Here is a 17,530-nt window from a genome sequence, read left to right on the forward strand (position 1 = left end):
ATGCTCACATCCCATGACTGAATAAATTTTTTAAAAACTATTTGGAAATGATATGTAATTTACTAATCCTGGTTATTTGGCAAGTAGTAAAGAAGAATTCTAAGAAAAAAGGTAGTTGCTTGCATTGTTTATAAAAATGGAGGAATGAGAATAGGTTGTTCAGCCCAACCATTTGAATCTTCGTGGAGGACGCTTCTCAGAATCGGTTTCCTCTATTTTTTTTGCAAATCAGGAATTTGCTTTTGAAGGTTTCAAATGATCTGGTATTTATTGCACTGGATAGCACTCTGTTCCAGAAGGCATTAATTCGTAAGTATGAACAATTTTGGTTAAAACACAGAGCCCCTTCCATTTCTATAATAGGCCCAGTTCATTTTCTGCATGTACCTGTGGGGTTTATTTGGCATCAATGAATAATTGTCAGTGTTCTCAACTCAGCCCAATCATTGTCCCTGTGTGATATATACACAAGTATATTTCTGGAATGATTTACTGAATATCTGTCATGCGTAGGAATGTGGCTGACCTTTATTTAGACCTTACCTCAGGGTCACTAAGGCTAACTAAGGCACCTCCATATTTATTTCAGATGATGGACGCTACCTCAGCCTAGAACTTGGATCAAGCCTGGGACTCCCTTAAACTGGTTCAGCCTCACGCCATATGGCACATTGACCCACTAAAATATTTGTGGTTACTATTTTCCACAATTCACAATACAGTTTCTCATACCTGATTATGGATGCTTAGATATACCATATTTTCAAGCGTAGGAACTAATTTTTCAGACATTATTTAGCTTTCAAATCACTAGGTAGCGGGACAAAATGATTTATAGCTGAGAATCAAAGAGAACTTCCAACCAAGAGAAAAACTCGTTAGTGACCCAAAGATCAGGCCTGTTGTGTTTGGAAGCCAATTTAACAGATTTGGTTATGATGCATTGAGGTCACGTTGAAAACAGCACATTTTTAACTTGGTGTTTGAATAATGTCACCATGACAGAAAACAGCATGTCTACATAATTAAAGGCCAGCATCTGACTGTAGCATTAGTAATAAAGGCATAGATAGTTTTTCTTGTCTCCCAGGTAGTAAAGTAATTAAATGCTTGAGAAATAGATCGTAGCATTTTCATGAATTTTATTAATAGCAGTGGAGATCTGAAACTACCATCTTCAGCTGTATTAACAAACACTGAACGTTGGTATTTTTTACTGAATATCTTCAATTTGGGAAGTTTTTTTTTATATAAAGAGCCCATCAACTGGAATTATACTATAAGTCTGAGACCAAAACAGGTTTTGCACTGCAACAGTTGAAGTGGCCATAGTTATACCATCCCATTAGCTAAAGTTTCAGGTCTGTAAAAGCTACAGTGGGTTTGTTATCATTGCAGTGCAGGGGCATTCAGGTGAAGATGCTCACATGCTTCTACATTCATGCATATTGGACACGTGCATGCAGCACACCACTTTCCTTTCTGCAACAAAGAAAAATTTGTAGGAACAGTGCCTTAAACTGTTCACTGAACCAACACTTGGTTCTGAACCAGGCTGTAAAATACTGTTCAGGATGTACTGATCTCATTATTGACTTTGTGATGTAAAGTTATCATTCTTCAATGTTAGTAATTAATTTTGTGTGAACAGTGCTAGAGTCTGTCAGCTATAGCTGTGTCAGCTGTGACTCTGCTGGTAGCACTTGTGCTTCTGAATCACATGGTTCTGGGTTCAAGTCCCACTCCAGGGCTTGAGCACAAAAATCAAGGCTGACACTCCATTGCAGTACTGAGAGAGCACTGCACTGTCAGAGGTGCCACCTTTCAGATAAGTCTTTAAACCAAGGCCCTATTTGCTGGTTTGGATGGATGTGAAACATCCCCAATGCATTATTTTAAAGAAGAACAGGGGAGTAATCCTTGGCCAACATCCCTCAATCAACTTCACAAAAACAAGATTATCTGTTCAGTATCACATGCTGTTTGTAGTTTTCTCAGCACCGAGTGGCTGTCATGTTTCCTATATTACAACAGTGGTTACACTTCAAAAAGTACCTCATTGGCTGTAAAGTGCATGGGAAGCACTATATAAATATAAGTTTTTTTTTAACAGATAATGGGTGTCACTGATATTACAATATATTAAAGGCCTGAGGATACATTTTTTTCTCTTTGCCAATTTCATCTATTCCACTCTTTCCTGGGTATATTTTCATGGGTACCATCTAATAACTTGCACACATTGCCAACACACAATGAATGATGGCTATGACTAATATCATACTATCTGAATACAGCAGCACTACAAAAGTCTGGTCTTTTTCTCACCTGACAACAATATCCAATTTGCAGCAGAAGCTGCTAGATAGTGTCAGTTTCTCCCGCTCCTAGCCAAGGGGTGCTGCAACCAAATGTAGATCTCTTAATGCTGCTATGCTTGAGATCAGCTAACTCAACATACACCTGGAATTGAAGCTGGGTCTTTTCTGGCAATGAGTAGGCTCGTGCCACGAGGTGAACCCTGAAAGACTAGCATCAAGCACCAAGTGAGAAAAAGAGAAAAACCTTTCTGCAGGAATGCAAATTTAATACCATTACCATGCTTCTGAAGTGTACAGCAATGGGCTATGGTAAAGCATAAATATGTTGTCTGTGGAATTGCAGCAAATGTATGCCAGGAAGGATTGTTTTTATTCATTTTGTGTAAAAATCATCAGTTATCACTTCGCAGCCCATAAGGAAATAGAATGATAGACTTGTATCTGCTTGGTGTAAATTGTCATTGTGACGAATTATGCACACAGCGAGCAATTCAATCATGATATTGTCATACACTACAAATTGCTCACTTGACACACTTGTAATTAGCACTTTTTAAAATAAAACAGAATGCAATTACATGCATCAACAGGTGGCCAGGTATGCTTTTGGATTCAGACGATATTGTTAATCCACACAAGCTTCATGGTTTGATGTCATTTCAATCTATTAAAGTCACTATCTGCTTTTATGTTGTCTGCATACTAGTGCATATTCCAGTTAATTTAGTTCTCCTGCTTCTCTGTTTGCAACACACTAGATAACAATAACAGAGAACCACAAGTGCAATGTCTGTAGAATCCTATGACTTGTGCCACAAATAGAAATAAATATTCAATAACTGTAGGTATTTTCAGTTAGAAAAAAACCTTTTTGAACTGATTGGTGTTCAGAATTAATTTAAATCTCTTTAGGTGCTAGTCAAAGATATTCATTGGTTTTACAATGATTTTGGCTACTGCCAATTGTCCTGACCATAAAATGAACTCCACTCATGTTCATTAAATACCAAAGGCACAGAATATAAATGTTCATGGGATTTTGGATGGTATTTAGTCATGAAGGTTTTCATTTCACCATGTGTTAAAATTTTGCTCAGATTTACGCTGAATTGAGAGAAAGGCCATTATGAAAATTTAATTTGAACTGTAGTGGAATTCTGGTGCCAATTCATAATTCCAAATGTTATATTTTGGACAAACAAAACAATTAAAATTTCAAGTTATTTTAGAATATTCATCAGTTTCCAAAATACTTTAAGAAACCTATTTCATATATTCCCTATTTGCAGATATGAACTCATTATGTCATGAAATCTTTGCTCATATCGTAATATGCAGTGGATATTGTAGTGTTGCTTACTTTGATCATCAAGGTGTCCAATGCTACTTTTTATTGCAAGAAAAGCAGATAGGTATTAATTTTGTTAGGGAATACAATACAAGCCATGAATTGTACTGTTTAGTATAAATTGGATGATTCTACAGTAACCATACCATCTGATGCAGCAAATTGATGATATTATTAATTAAAAGACAAATTTGAATTTCAGAGAGTATCACCAGGATATTTATACAATACTTAAATTTAAAAGTAAAAGTAATCATTGCGGGTTTGGTTGTTGCTATTGCAATTTATTCATGAGCAAAATGCATTAAAAGATCTTTGTGAATCTTTATTCTTTGCATGTTCATTAAGGTTGAAATGATGTTCATCAAAACGTTCAGTCATGCAAGTTTATTGAGCAATCTGTTCGGAGCTTAAGTGAATGGCCTTAATGGAGAATGTAAATACTGTTGCAGAACTGGCTAGGTGATGAAGAATTGTTTAAGGTTCAACCTGTATCCCTCGATGAATTGGCATTTTCTGTATCCTCTGTCTTAAGTGTTGCAATTATATTCCATGCATAGAGACATAAACTGTAGCTAACTTTATCATTGGATTTTGAACCTTTTGTATTTGATGATGCCTTTTTATGCTTGCTAATTGTCTGCCTTTTGGCTGGACAGTTCACCTTCTCAAATTCCTTTACAGTGAGGGCAAGCACATCAACATCGAAAATCAAGTGTAATTTAAAAAAAAACTTATTCTGTATCCTTGAAAGGTTGGTTTGACCATAGACTTATATTTATATGATTGTCTTTCCATTGTATCTTGATTTTGAGTTGTCATCTTTTTAGGGCTTTGTCAGCTTTTTTAAAGCTACTTGTCAGCATTTCAAAGTTCTCTATGTTGCCCAGTGGGCTTCTTACAGTATGGTTCTTATCCAACTCACAGTTACAGGATAGTGTTGAGGTTGAGATCTGCAGAACAATGCACAATGTGTCACTGAGTACCTAATTTACTCTTTTCTCATGATACAGGCTTCCTAATGTCTGTGCTTTTAACTGCACTAAAAAAAAATAAGCGCTTTGTAAGTGCTTTCTTTCCATGTTTCTGCAAATATCTTTATGGTTGCTTATGTCTTTACTGTAAACTGCTCGTTTTTTTAATAAGAAGATGGAGCCATTTTAGCAGTTTTTTCATCAAGCTTAATTTGAAATGCTGCACCCTATTGTACCACAAAGGTTGTTTACATGAGTAGGTATGAAGCTGTCTGGAAGTAGATGTAAATTTAATAATAAGCTCTATTTCTAGTCTCTTGTTTGTCCTTCCTATAGATATGGGATGCAATTGAAACAGGCAGATGCTTGAAGAGCTATTTGTGCCATTCAGGGGCAGTTCGTGATGCTCAGTGGTCTTTGTGTGGAAGACAGATCCTCAGTGGTGGATTTGATTCAATGCTTCATCTGACAGATATTGAAACAGGTACGGTGCTGTTTAGATGTTTTCATGTTGATGTTGTATGTAATACAATATCAAAACAATAATTGATCATTTTAAAAAGCGAATAATTAATAAAGGTGACGATTAGAGTGAGTGAGTGTGTGCGTGCCTGGCTCACTCCCAGTCTCGGGGTTCTCACTCACGCACACCCATTGTGGCTGTGTGTGTGTGTGTGTCTGTGTGTGTGTGTGTGTGTCTGTGTGTGTGTGCCCTGAGATTGGGAGTGAGACAGACTCTCTCTCTCACACGTACTCACTCTCTCATACACTCACTCTCTCTCACGCATACTCACTTGCTCCCTCACGCACACTTACTCACTTTTTCATATGCACTCACTCACATGCACATTCTCTTTCTCTCTGTCACACACACCAGTACCAAGACTCTTTTTATCCCCAACTTGTCTATCACTCCAGCTGTCCTGGGCCCCACTGTTGCTGCAACTGTTGCTCCACCATCTTGACTCCTGCAGTCCTTTAGTGGCTGTGTCTTCCACCCTCCCACCCCCCCTGCCCAGTGAGCCCATCAGCAGCAAATGTGGGAGAGAAATGGCCTGATTGGAGGAATAGCTCCTTGCAGAATCTTTCACCTCACTTACCTGTAATTTGGATGCTGGCTCCACGGGCTGGATAGAGAGGCATGGTGGGCCAGATTGTGGCCTGCATGCCCTATGTTGGACTAGCCTACTTAAAATTTCAATAGCTGAAACTGCAAGCACTTGCAATCTCTAACTTGTGTAATAAACATTGTGAAATTAACAGCTGAGATCAGAGAGCTAAAGCAGTCAATCAAGCAAGGTGTTTTTATACGTTAATAGATTTCTGGGCCCTCAGCCAAGAATACATAATGAGGCTTGGCTTGAGAGCTCATAAGTTAGTTAATCTATTGAAACACTTGAGCCCCAGAGAAAATATTGCTTGATTGACAGCTCTGGTTCTCTGATCTCTGCTGTGAATTGCACAGTGATATTTATGCAAGGGTAAGAGGTTTCAAGTGCTTGCAGTTTCAGCTGTTGAAACTTTTATTGCCCTGTAGTAAAAGGAATATTTTTTAACGTAGTAGAAAATTATGAATGAATTACTTTTTTTAAGGACTTTTTTGCACACATTGTATTCTCACTATAGGGTCATTGGTTCTATACAGCATATACTGGGTCAGTGTGCATGGAAGTACCACAGTTTGGTACAGGGGGCATGAGGGACCATGGTGGGTGGGTGGGTAGAGAGGCATAGCTTAGCATGGGGCATGAGGAGGACCTTTTGGACTTGCCTTTCAAAAGGTTCCTTCATGCAGACTATAGTTCAGGACAGCTCTGAACTGCCATGAACCATGACTCTTGAAAAGCTGGCCCGACGCTATGAAGATTGAGGAGGACTTGCACATGCTTATCCCTGCAATGGAGCTGTCCAGGTTAGAATGCAGAGTGCAGGCTTTCAAGGCCCTCGTGAAAATTGGAAAGCCCAGGAATGGGGCTGAGAATCCTGGAATCCGGATCCAACCACCATTTTTAAAGGGTTCTCAAGTCATCTCGACATGGTGAAAATCCAGGCGGCAGACTTCTTGTAGTCTGTGTTTTATAAGAGTATGAGCTTTCATAGACTTGAAGAACAAAAGGCTTAGTAATTAGTAATTAAGAGCTCTATGTAAATGCAAGTTTCTTCTTTCTTATCATGCTTCTTTATCACGAGCAGTTTTACACCTCTTCTCAGGACACTTCCAATCATGAAAAATGGACGTTCTGATTTCTTGGATCCTATGCCTCATTCATTTGGTTCTCTTGTGAAGCTGAAATTCATCTCTGTTTTGATGTGGAAAATATGGTTATGTCTGTTAAATGTTTTGATTTAACCTTCATCATTTATATGTTTTGTGTGTGCAAACTGTAACATGCTGCATTGTTTTGAAAGACTGAATGTCTGTTAGCTCACTCTCCAATAAGTTCATGACATTTTTGTTAATAAGGAAGTACATTGTGATTTGAAGGCATGGGCATGTTGCACAGCTGATTTATAAAATGCTTTTTCATAAATTCTGGTGATACTCATCCATCTCACCATAGCTTGCCTTGAGATCAAACTTATTCTTGTCACAGTGAGGTTATTTTATAGGTTATTTCTCTAGAGGAAATAACTAGTTTCAGGGTAAGGAACAACTACTGGCAGTGAGCTTATGCTCTTGATAATGGTACTCAAAAGGGAATTTACAAGAAGGACCTAATTGTAGAAGAGACTTGATTAAGTACCTTATGTGATCTGATTAGGATGCAGTGATCTTCACCAAACTGTATTGCATGGAAGTAAAAGTCACTGAAATAGAAATTTATTTTACTGTTGGAAGTAAATCAAAACTAAAAGCAAAAAAGACATTAAAAATCCTGTTATGTTTTGCATTATATCTAGTTAATTTATATCACAACAGTAAGTTTTCCTTAGGAGAGTAGAATCAAACTGGTGTTTGCTGATGTACACAATCAAGTTAAGATTGCTGACTAAAGGAAGAATTGCTTATATTACAGTAAACTCAGGGTCTTTGCTGAACAAAAAGATTTTAGAGAGGTCTCATCTTGAATTCAGGGAACTTGCAATACAAAGTGTTTTGGCAGCTTTCGTGCGACATTTAGTTTTGCCTATTTACAAAAATGGTTTGGTTCTCTTCTAATTTGGTGGGAAGGGAAAGAATAAGTCATGGTTGCCATTACTGACCACTATACACTAATCCCTGCCTGCTAGAAAGTGTGCTTATGTGGATGTTGGGGACAGAATCAGAACAGCTGTGTTATCTCCATGAATAAATAACCCACTATGGTTGTTGCTTGCTTACTGTACACAGAAAAAACTTGATCATAGAGTGTCAAAGCATAGCTTTTTAAAATTTGAGTAGACAATACAGGAAAAAAACGCTACTAAATTTGCTGTAGAGCTGCTCCATTGGCTTATGTTACAGGCTGTATCAATACTGTTTACACCAATGACATCTGATGAGAAGTAATATTCCTGCAGTAAGTGGCTGACTCTCCATCAAGATGCCTATTGTGAATGCTGTCACATAAAGACTAAACATTAGATTTTCATAAATTACATAAATAGAATATATATATTCAGGAACAAACATGAAGCCACCAGGTGAAGTTGTAGGTTGTTGTTTTTGAGATTCATGCCTGTTGCCAAGCTGTTGTAGCCATTGATTATTGTGGTAGTGCACACCAGCTCACGGGTGGTATTGCCATTTCCCCCTTTCACCAGCTAGTGACTCCCAGGAGCAACAGTCAATGTTTAGGGCCTTCATGTTCCACTCGCAAGCATCTTTACAGTGGTGCCTTGTGCATCTCACTGGTCATCTGGCTACCTCACCATACAGAAGGTCCTTGGGTATGTGACCGTATCTTCCATCCTGCGGACATGCTTGATCCACTGAAGCCGCCTCTGTTTGATGAGTGCCAGTATACTTGGGAGCTCTGCCTTTCAGAGGACTGCCATATTCATGATTTTGTCCTGCCAGGATCTACTCATTATGCCCCGCAGAGGACAAAGTTGGAAATTGAGCTACTTTTGGTGGTAGCTGTAAATCATGCATGTTTCACAGCCATACAGCAAGGTGCTGAGAACACAGGCCTTACAAATCATCAGCTTGGTCCTAAGGGCCAGTTTTTTGTTATCCCATACACTATTTATGAGTTGACTGAAAGTGGTAGCTGCTTTCTCTAAACATATATCAAGCTCTGCATCAAGAGACTGATTACATATGGACGTATGAATTAGGAGGAGTAGTAGGTCATTTGGCTCCTCGGGCCTGCTCTGCCATTCAATAAGATCGTGGTTGATCTGATGTGGTCTCAACTCCACGTTCCATTCTGCACCCCTTCTTTAAGTATAAAGCTCTACCCAGGGCCCTTGTTATGAGATTAACTAGGGTGCTGATCCAGCCTGGGTTAAGCTAAGCCCATCCCAGCAGAACAGCTCCCTCTTTCCCCTGTACACATACCAGTGCCTGGGAATCAAAATCCTTTCTTTGCACACCATTCTCTGAGCCACATGTTTAATTCTGTACTATACTCAGCAGGTATGAAAACATCGGTGGGGAGAGAAACAGAGTTAACATTTCAAGTCCTGACCTTTAATAATGAAAGGTCAAGACCTGAAACATTGTTCCAAATCTTCTGATTGGGAATGGAACTCCTATTTCTGATTAGACAAAAAAACTACCCACTTATCTCCCTCCAATTTTTCTGGGCAATCTTCCAATGGAGAATTCTTCCAAACTCACTCAGCACAAGAAACCTTGGATACATCAGCAAAAGGAATCCACTCACAAGCCACGTCCTCCTTTTATGGCACTAGCTTCCGTACTCTGGTAAGTAAAGAATTTAAATGTTGCAAAACTTATTTGAAAAGCTGTGGAGAGAAGGTAAGTGGATGAGGTTAGTGGGAAGTAGGTTGTAATAAGCAGGTTGTAGTAAGTGAGTTTGTTAGGGTGGCAGGTTTGTGAGGCGGTAGGATGACAAGTGGGTAGGTGGCAGGTGGATGTTGGATAGGGTGGCAGGTAAGTAGCATGAACCCAAAAAAGCAGAATTTGCTAACCACTCTCTGTGGGGTGTTATTTAGTGTGATCAGGGGTGGAGATGCAACATCCTGTCCTGTGACCATGGTTTTCTTGACTTCCAAACTAATTGCTCACTTACATCATGAGTTTCCCTCCAACTTTTTTGAATGCCTTCTAAAAGTCCGTGTAGACGACATTCATAGATACTTCTATATCCAACACGTCAGTGAACTCCTCAGAAATTCAACTAGATTAGTCAACTATGGCCTGGCTTTTACAAGTCAATGCTGACTCTTTGTTCAGGTAATAATTATCCAAATATTAATGTCACTCTGATCGATTCCAGTAACTTCCCCACTGTACATGTTAAACTGACATTCCAAAGGCACAATTCCTGAAGTATGTTTTGGAAAATTATGACTAATGCACCTCCAATTTCCTCACCTATTTTTTTTAATACCAGCAGAAACCTTCAGGTCTTGAAGTTTAGTCTATCATAAGTTACATTATCTTTTCCATGCCATTTTTGAAACCTCTGTTAATACCACTAAATTCCTGCACTTGACATGTTTTTAGGTTTTGCTTGTACTGTGTGCTTTACCTTTTACAAAAAGGATACTGAGTACTAATTTCCTTATTGTTCATTATAGCCTTACCTGTACCTTTCTTTAATAGGCCCAGATTCACTTTACTATTTTCTACTCACGATAAACTTATTTAAAAAAGTCTTTGTTAACTTTAATCTCACTTGTGAGTTTTCTTTAATGTTTCCTTTTTTGTCACTCCTTTCATTGTATCACTTCTTTGTTTTTTATAACTCTCCTGGTTTGCTGGATTTCCATTTTTCCTTCCAATTGTGTAAACTTTTCTTTTAGTTCGATACTATCACTGCAAGATGTTTCTTAATCCTTACAGGTTTTAGAGTTCTGACCTGAGAATTACAGAAATAATGAGACCACATTCAAACTTCATTAAACCTCTTTTGTAATGCAATACATTCCATTCTCTGTTAATCAAGCCACCTTACCTACCTGTCACCCTATGCACCTACCATCCTACCCCCTTATTCACCTATCTCACTTACCTCTCCCACTCTACTCCCTTCCCCACTTAGCTCACCCACCCTACCCCCTTGGTACAACATGGGACTAGTTGCGTGCCAAGCAGCAAAAGTAGCATAGACAGAGCTAAGCGATCCCACAACCAACAGCTCAGATCTAAGTTCTGCAGTCCTGCCACATCCAGACGTGAATGGTGGTGGACAATTAAACAACAAACTGGAGGACGAGGCTCCACAAATATACCCATCCTCAATGATGGGGGAGCCCAGCACATCAGTGCAAAAGACAAGGCTGAGGCATTTGCAACATTGTTCAGTTCCAAGTGGATGATCCATCTCGGCCTCCTGCTGACATCCCCAGCATCACAGATGATAGCCTTCAGCCAATTTGATTCCCTCCACGTGATATCAAGAAACGGCTGAAGGCACTGGATACTGCAAAGGCTATGGTCCATGACAACATTCCAGCAATAGCACTGAGGATTTGTGCTCCAGAATTGTGCTGCACCCTTAGCCAAGTTGTTCTAGTACATCTATCCAGCAATGTGGAAATCTGCCCAGGTATGTCCTGACCACAAAAAGCAAGACAAATCCAACCCAACCAATTATCACCCCATGAGTCTACTCCATCAGGAAAGTGATGGAAACTGTGATCGACAGTGCTATCAAGAGGCACTTATTCAGCAATAACTTGCTCAGTTTGGGTTCTGCCAGGGCCACTCAGCTCCTGACCTTATTGCAGTCTTTGTCCAAACATGGACAAAAGAGCTGAACTCAAGAGGTGAGGTGGACATTGCCCTTGATATTGAGGCAACATTTGACTGAGTGTGGTATCAAGGAGCCCTAGCAAAGCTGGAGTCAATGGAAATCAGGGGGAAAACCCTCCACTGGTTGAAATCATACCTAGCACAAAGGAAGAATGTTGTGGTAATTAGAGGCCAATCATCTCAGCCCCAGGAATTCCTCAGGGTAATGTCCTAGGCCCAGCCATCTTCAACTGCTTCATTAATGACCTTCACTCCATCATGAGGTCAGAAGTAGGAATGTTTGCTGATGATTGCACAGTGTTCAGCACCATTCGCGACTCCTCAGATACTGAAAGCAGTCTGTGCCAATATGCAGCAAGACCTGGACAACATTCAGGCTTGGGCTTGATAAGTGGCAAGTAACATTCATGCCACACAGCTACCAGGCAATGACTATCTCCAACAAGAGAGGATCCAACCATCTCCCGCCTTGATATTCAACAGCATTACCACTGCTGAATCCCTACCATTAACTTCCTGGGATTTACCATTGACCAGAAACTGAACTGGACTGGCGATATAAATACTGTGGCTACAAGAACAGGTCAGAGGCTGGGAAGTCTGAGGTGAGTAACTCACATGTTGACTCCCTAAATCCTGTCCACAATCTACAAGGCATAAGTCAGGAGTGTGATGGAATGACTTTCTACTTGCCTGGATGAGTACAGCTCCAACAACACTTAAGAAGCTCAACACCATCCAGGACAAAGCAGCTCATTTGATGGGCACCCCAATCCACCACCCTCAGCATCCACTCCCTCCACCACCAACACACAGTGGCAGCAGTGTATACCATCTACAAGATGCACTGCAGCAACTCACCAAGGCTCCTTCAACAGCACCTCCCAAACTCGCGACCTCCTCACCTAGGAGGACAAAGGCAGCAGATGTATGGAAAACCACCGCCTGTAAGTCCCCATCCAAGCCACACACCATCTTGACTTGGCAAACTATATCAACATTCCTGTCGCTGGATCAAAATCCTGGCACCTCCTCCCTAACAGTACTGTGGGTGTTCAAGAAGGCAGCTCACCAACACCTTCTCAAAGGCAAATAGTGATGGGCAATAAATGCTGGCCTTGCCAGTAACACCTACTAAAGAATAAAAAAAAGGTGCTCAGAAATATGCAATTGTAAGGAGATCCCTGTTACCCAATAACAGCTTAACCCATTGTGCAAGGATAATTATTTCTCATTCCTTTGAAGTTTACTTTAGCTGAAACCTTTTTTGTGATTCTTCCTTCTCCCTCCCAAATCTAATATTTCCAAGATGATCCCTTGCCACTAATTCTGTTAGTTGCTCATCACTAAACCTAGAAAAAGTTGTTCTTTTGTTGGTTCTTAAACATATTGTCCTAGAAAACTGTTCAGAATATATTCCAGAAATTCACTCCCTTTACTACTCAAACTGGGAGAAACATAACAGTTCACATGAAAATAAAAATCTCCCATTATTGTTTTTGCTGCATGTTTTCCTGATCTTTGTTTTTATATATATCTCTGCTATATTACATGGCGCACACAAATATGGGCCAAGAGTCCTCAGGCCATCGACTTCTAGTTAGGACTTGCCATCAGAGAAGTTTATCCCTCACACAGTTAAGAATGCTTGTTTGTACAATATGAAAAATTCCTCCAGACCTACTCTGCCTAATGCAAACCACTGCTCTGAGTTTCCCTTCCAGAGATTTGGAAAAGTATACAGGTGTCACTTTTCCTCACTTCACCTTGTATACTAACATCTAAAATTTAGCCAGTCACGAGGAGACTGTGCTCCATTACTGCATGCTTGACATAGTGAACAACTTCTTTCCTTTACATTATATAACAGTGATTACTGCAGTGACAATTATTGCTCCTTGCAGCTTTCCATCAGAATGGCAGGTAGATACTGTACTGCCAAGTGTTTCTGGTTTCCCATATCTAATGGGCCAAGCCAGAGGCAGCACTTCTCGTTAGGATATTTGTCAATGAGCTCCCCCCAAAATCTTTCATTGATTTAATTTCATCTGCTAGAACTACAGATTCTGATTCGATGGCTTTACATATTTCATTGTGGGTGTATAGTTGTGTTCCAAATTTTATCCAACAATTCCTCAGTACAATTTATATCCTTTCCTGGCATATCATTCACCAGATTTACAATAAAATTACCAGAAAGAAAATATTTCTGCCAGATTTAGCGCAAATGTTAAATAAAAAAAATGACTGTATGCAGTGGCATCAAAATAACAACTTGTATAATGACAGATTGTTTGTATTTAAATATCAGCTTTCAACAGAATGCTTTTACTTTCCATCCACTCTAGTCGGCTTAATCAGTTGCATCAGAACTGCACCCTATCTCCCCCCACCCAGCCCCACCTCGTTCCCAGTAATGGATGAAGCCACAACCTTCTCGCAGCCAGGTCACTTGAGAGCTTTAAAAGTGACTGTATTTTTAGTTTACATCATTCAATAAACACAGCAGGTGCTAAATATATAGTATTGGGAACATTATCACAAGGATTTCAATTCCACAAGGAGTTGACACACACAATTACTTGTGCATGAACCACAACAGTGAGTGTTGGAAAGTTACTCATTCAGAGAGTATCACAGCCTGACATCTGCCTCTGCACTTTGCAGCGTACGTCATCAGGTAATGCCCAGGAGTGGAATCCTGAGCTGATGTTTTTTTTCCCCACTCCCTATTAAAGAAACACTGTTCACTTCTATTCTCACTGCTATCCAGTTAAGATTATTCAAGTCCCTACAAAACAGGACCAAACCTGAGACCGTACCAAATTGTTTTGTTCAGTACCAACCAGTGAAACCATCAAGGAAGCCACAAATATTCTCATTAACTTAAATATCCAGCTTTGTGTTTTCAAGATGATTAAATTGGAGCGTAAACCACAGAGGATTTTTATAAGTTCTTAATTTGCACTTAATAAAGTCTCATTTTTATTAATGCAGCTAAACAAATCATCAGTATTCATAATGGATGTCAAATCACTCGCTTGGCATTCAATCCTGAGAACCAAAATGTCTTCTTGAGTGGAGGATTCAGCTCAACAGTGAAAGCATGGGATACAAGAAATTGTCAGGTACAATCATACTTTACTACTTACACACACTTTTGATCTGAAGTAATTTGAAACAGCTGAGATGAAGTGAGATTTAATATTCCATCAGTATAGCAATATAAACTTCACAGAGAGATTAGGACTTTGATGGAAGCATCAAGATAAAAGTATAAAAGCTAACTTTTTCTCCCTTTTTTCTATTATAAACATAATTCAATTCAAAATATTGGTTGATTCAGTGGCTCAGCACAATGCATTTGACATTTTGGAAGCTGGCTTAAGATCCAGCCAAGATTGATGTGTTGAACAATCTCTGGCTTTGAATATTTATGTTGGACACAGAACCACTGCACATGAATGCTCCTGATTCAGCACTGAACTAGCAAATTCACTCAGGCCATGAGGATGATTAGTTTGGGAATGGTAAATAGAGGTTTGGGAGGAGGAATAAACCTCTGTTACTGAGGTTAGGGCAGATTAGATAGCTCTTATACTGTGCTTGATGTTTCTAACTGAAGAGGATTTTGTGCAGGGACATCTTCAACATTGAAGAGTGCATCAAAAAAAGTTATCAAAAACAACTCCTGTATTATCTTTTGTTCCTAAATATTAAATCATTATTATAATAAAGCATTGGTCTTTGTATACTCCAGCAACACATTTATACATATATTAGAAGTCTTACATCTTGTATGTCCATCACATTTTAAAGTTTAATGCTTTATGGTTGGCTCAAATATCATACTCATAAAACAACAACAAATCACAACTGAACAACTTTCAGTTCTGTTGTTTTTTTATTTACCTTGGCCTATCTGTTAGGGATAAACGGCTGTCAATTTAATGGAAAACTTCCCTGAGCAATACCAGATCTAATTGACCTCAAGTTTGCCTCTGAATGATACTTCCCCACAGAATTAACTTTGTGACCATAGGAGATGGGCCAAGGATGCAATGAGTTCCACCTGCACAGCCTTCCTCAAGATAACCCAGTAGGGAAAGGGCTGTGAAGATATAAACAGTCTCCATGTTATATAATAATAAATTGCAGCATATGCTTTAATTCTGCCATTATAAAACAGTATTTCCTGCAACTCACCATGAATAACTAAACATCTGTCTATAAAGAAGAAAATCATGATGAAAGATTTGCATTCTATGAATTCTATTTCTTTGGCTTTTGGTGCTGCAACTAGAGTCTAAATAGAAGTCTGGTAACATTCTCCTTATTAGAACCATAGAAAAGTTACAGCACAGAAGGAGGCCATTTAGCCCATCTTGTCCATGCCAGCCCGAGGACACCCAGGTCCCCTTTCTAATCCCATCTTCCTGCACCCGGCCCATAGCCCTGCAGCTTACAGCACTTTAGGTGCAGATCCAGGTACTTTTTAAAAGAGTTTAAAGTTCTGCTTCTATCACCAACTTGGGCAGCAAATTCCAGACACCCACGACCCTCTGCGTAAAAAAGTTCTTCCTCATGTCCCCCCTACACCTTCTGCCACTTATCTTGAATCTATGTCCCCTGGTTTTAGAATTCTCCATCAAGGGAAACAATTTTATCCTTTCCACTCTATCTATTCCTCCTATAAATTTGTGCACTTCAATCAAGTCACCTCTGAGCCTTCTTTGTTCCAAGGAAAATAACCCCAACCTATCCAATCTCTTCTTGTAGCTACATTTTTCTAACCCTGGCGACATTCTTGTAAACCTCCTCTGCGCTCTCCCCTGAGCTATTACATCATTCCTGTAATGTAGTGACCAGAACTACACACAATACTCCAGTTGTGGCCTCACCAGTGTTTTATACAATTCAAGCATTATATCCTTACATTTATATTCTATACCTCTACAAATGAAGGAGAACATTCCATATGCCTTCTTTACAACCTTGTCTACTTGAACTGCTGCCTTCAGGGATCTGTGTACTTGTACACCAAGATCTCTCACTTCATCTACCTCTCTTAGTATATTCCCAGTTATTTTGTAATCCCTGTAACTGTTTGACCTCCCTAAATGTATGACCTCACACTTCTCTATGTTAAAATCCATCTGCCACTTTACCGCCCACTCCACCAACCCATCTATTCTGGAATGAATACTCAAAATTCATACACAACCTAGGGTCCAGATCGAAGCACAACATATAGGACTCAGAATCTCGATTTCATTGGACATATTGCATTTTTTTCAAACAAGTATAAAAGACAAAAGAAATTTTGTATTACTCTTAACCAATAAGTAGAACTATGCTTATTGAACTAAATGCAGAACTATGTAATGTTGGAGGCTTAGTTTCCAGTTTAAGCACATTATTTGCAAAGGTTACTGAGATGATTTTTCATACATTTACAGGTTTTAATTATTGTTTTAAGCACTTTTTTTTATACTCTGTTATTTGCCTGCCATTTTCATATTTGGGGCACAAGGTTATGTTGTTCGGAAATAATTTTTAAAAATCTACTGCAGGGTTATTTTACAACCACATTTTCAATCTTTTTTAAGTAGAGAAATTAAGGCAAGCGCATTTATGTTAAATTCTGAACCTGACAGCACCATGGACCAGCACCACAAGGACTGCAGCGATTCAAGAAGGCGACCCACCAAGATCACCTCAATGGCAATCAGAGATTGCCAGCACGCTCTCATTCCATGAACAGCTTTAAAAAAAATGCTTTTCTTTGAAAGTTAAAAGCCATGTGTTTTGAATTTGAGGTGCTTCAGGATAGTAGATAAATGATTCACTTAAATATTTATTTTAAAATGCTATTTTGGCTAATTTTAAGGCACTTTTATCTTTGGAAGTGAGAGAACAGTACTTTAAAACATATTTAAATTTATACTGAGCTTTTCGCAACCACCAGATGTCTCAAATCGCTTTACAGTCAATTAAGTATTTTTTGAAGTATAGTTAC

General features: G+C 39.2%; 1 protein-coding gene across 2 annotated transcripts in view; it reads left to right on the forward strand.

The window, feature by feature from the left end:
• wdr25 (WD repeat domain 25) overlaps positions 1-17,530 on the forward strand; it is a 93,774-nt gene that overhangs the window by 54,867 nt on the left and 21,377 nt on the right. For both annotated transcript variants that reach the window (XR_005946275.1, XM_041214390.1), the window contains exons 2-3: positions 4,980-5,127; positions 14,509-14,639. Coding sequence is in view for 1 of the 2 variants with exons in the window: in XM_041214390.1 (XP_041070324.1) it covers positions 4,980-5,127; positions 14,509-14,639 (279 nt within the window). In the remaining variant the exon portion in view is untranslated. The remainder of the gene's footprint in view (positions 1-4,979; positions 5,128-14,508; positions 14,640-17,530) is intronic.

The sequence above is a fragment of the Carcharodon carcharias genome, chromosome 20, assembly GCF_017639515.1.
Source record: "Carcharodon carcharias isolate sCarCar2 chromosome 20, sCarCar2.pri, whole genome shotgun sequence".
Classification (NCBI taxonomy): Eukaryota; Metazoa; Chordata; class Chondrichthyes; order Lamniformes; family Lamnidae; genus Carcharodon; species Carcharodon carcharias.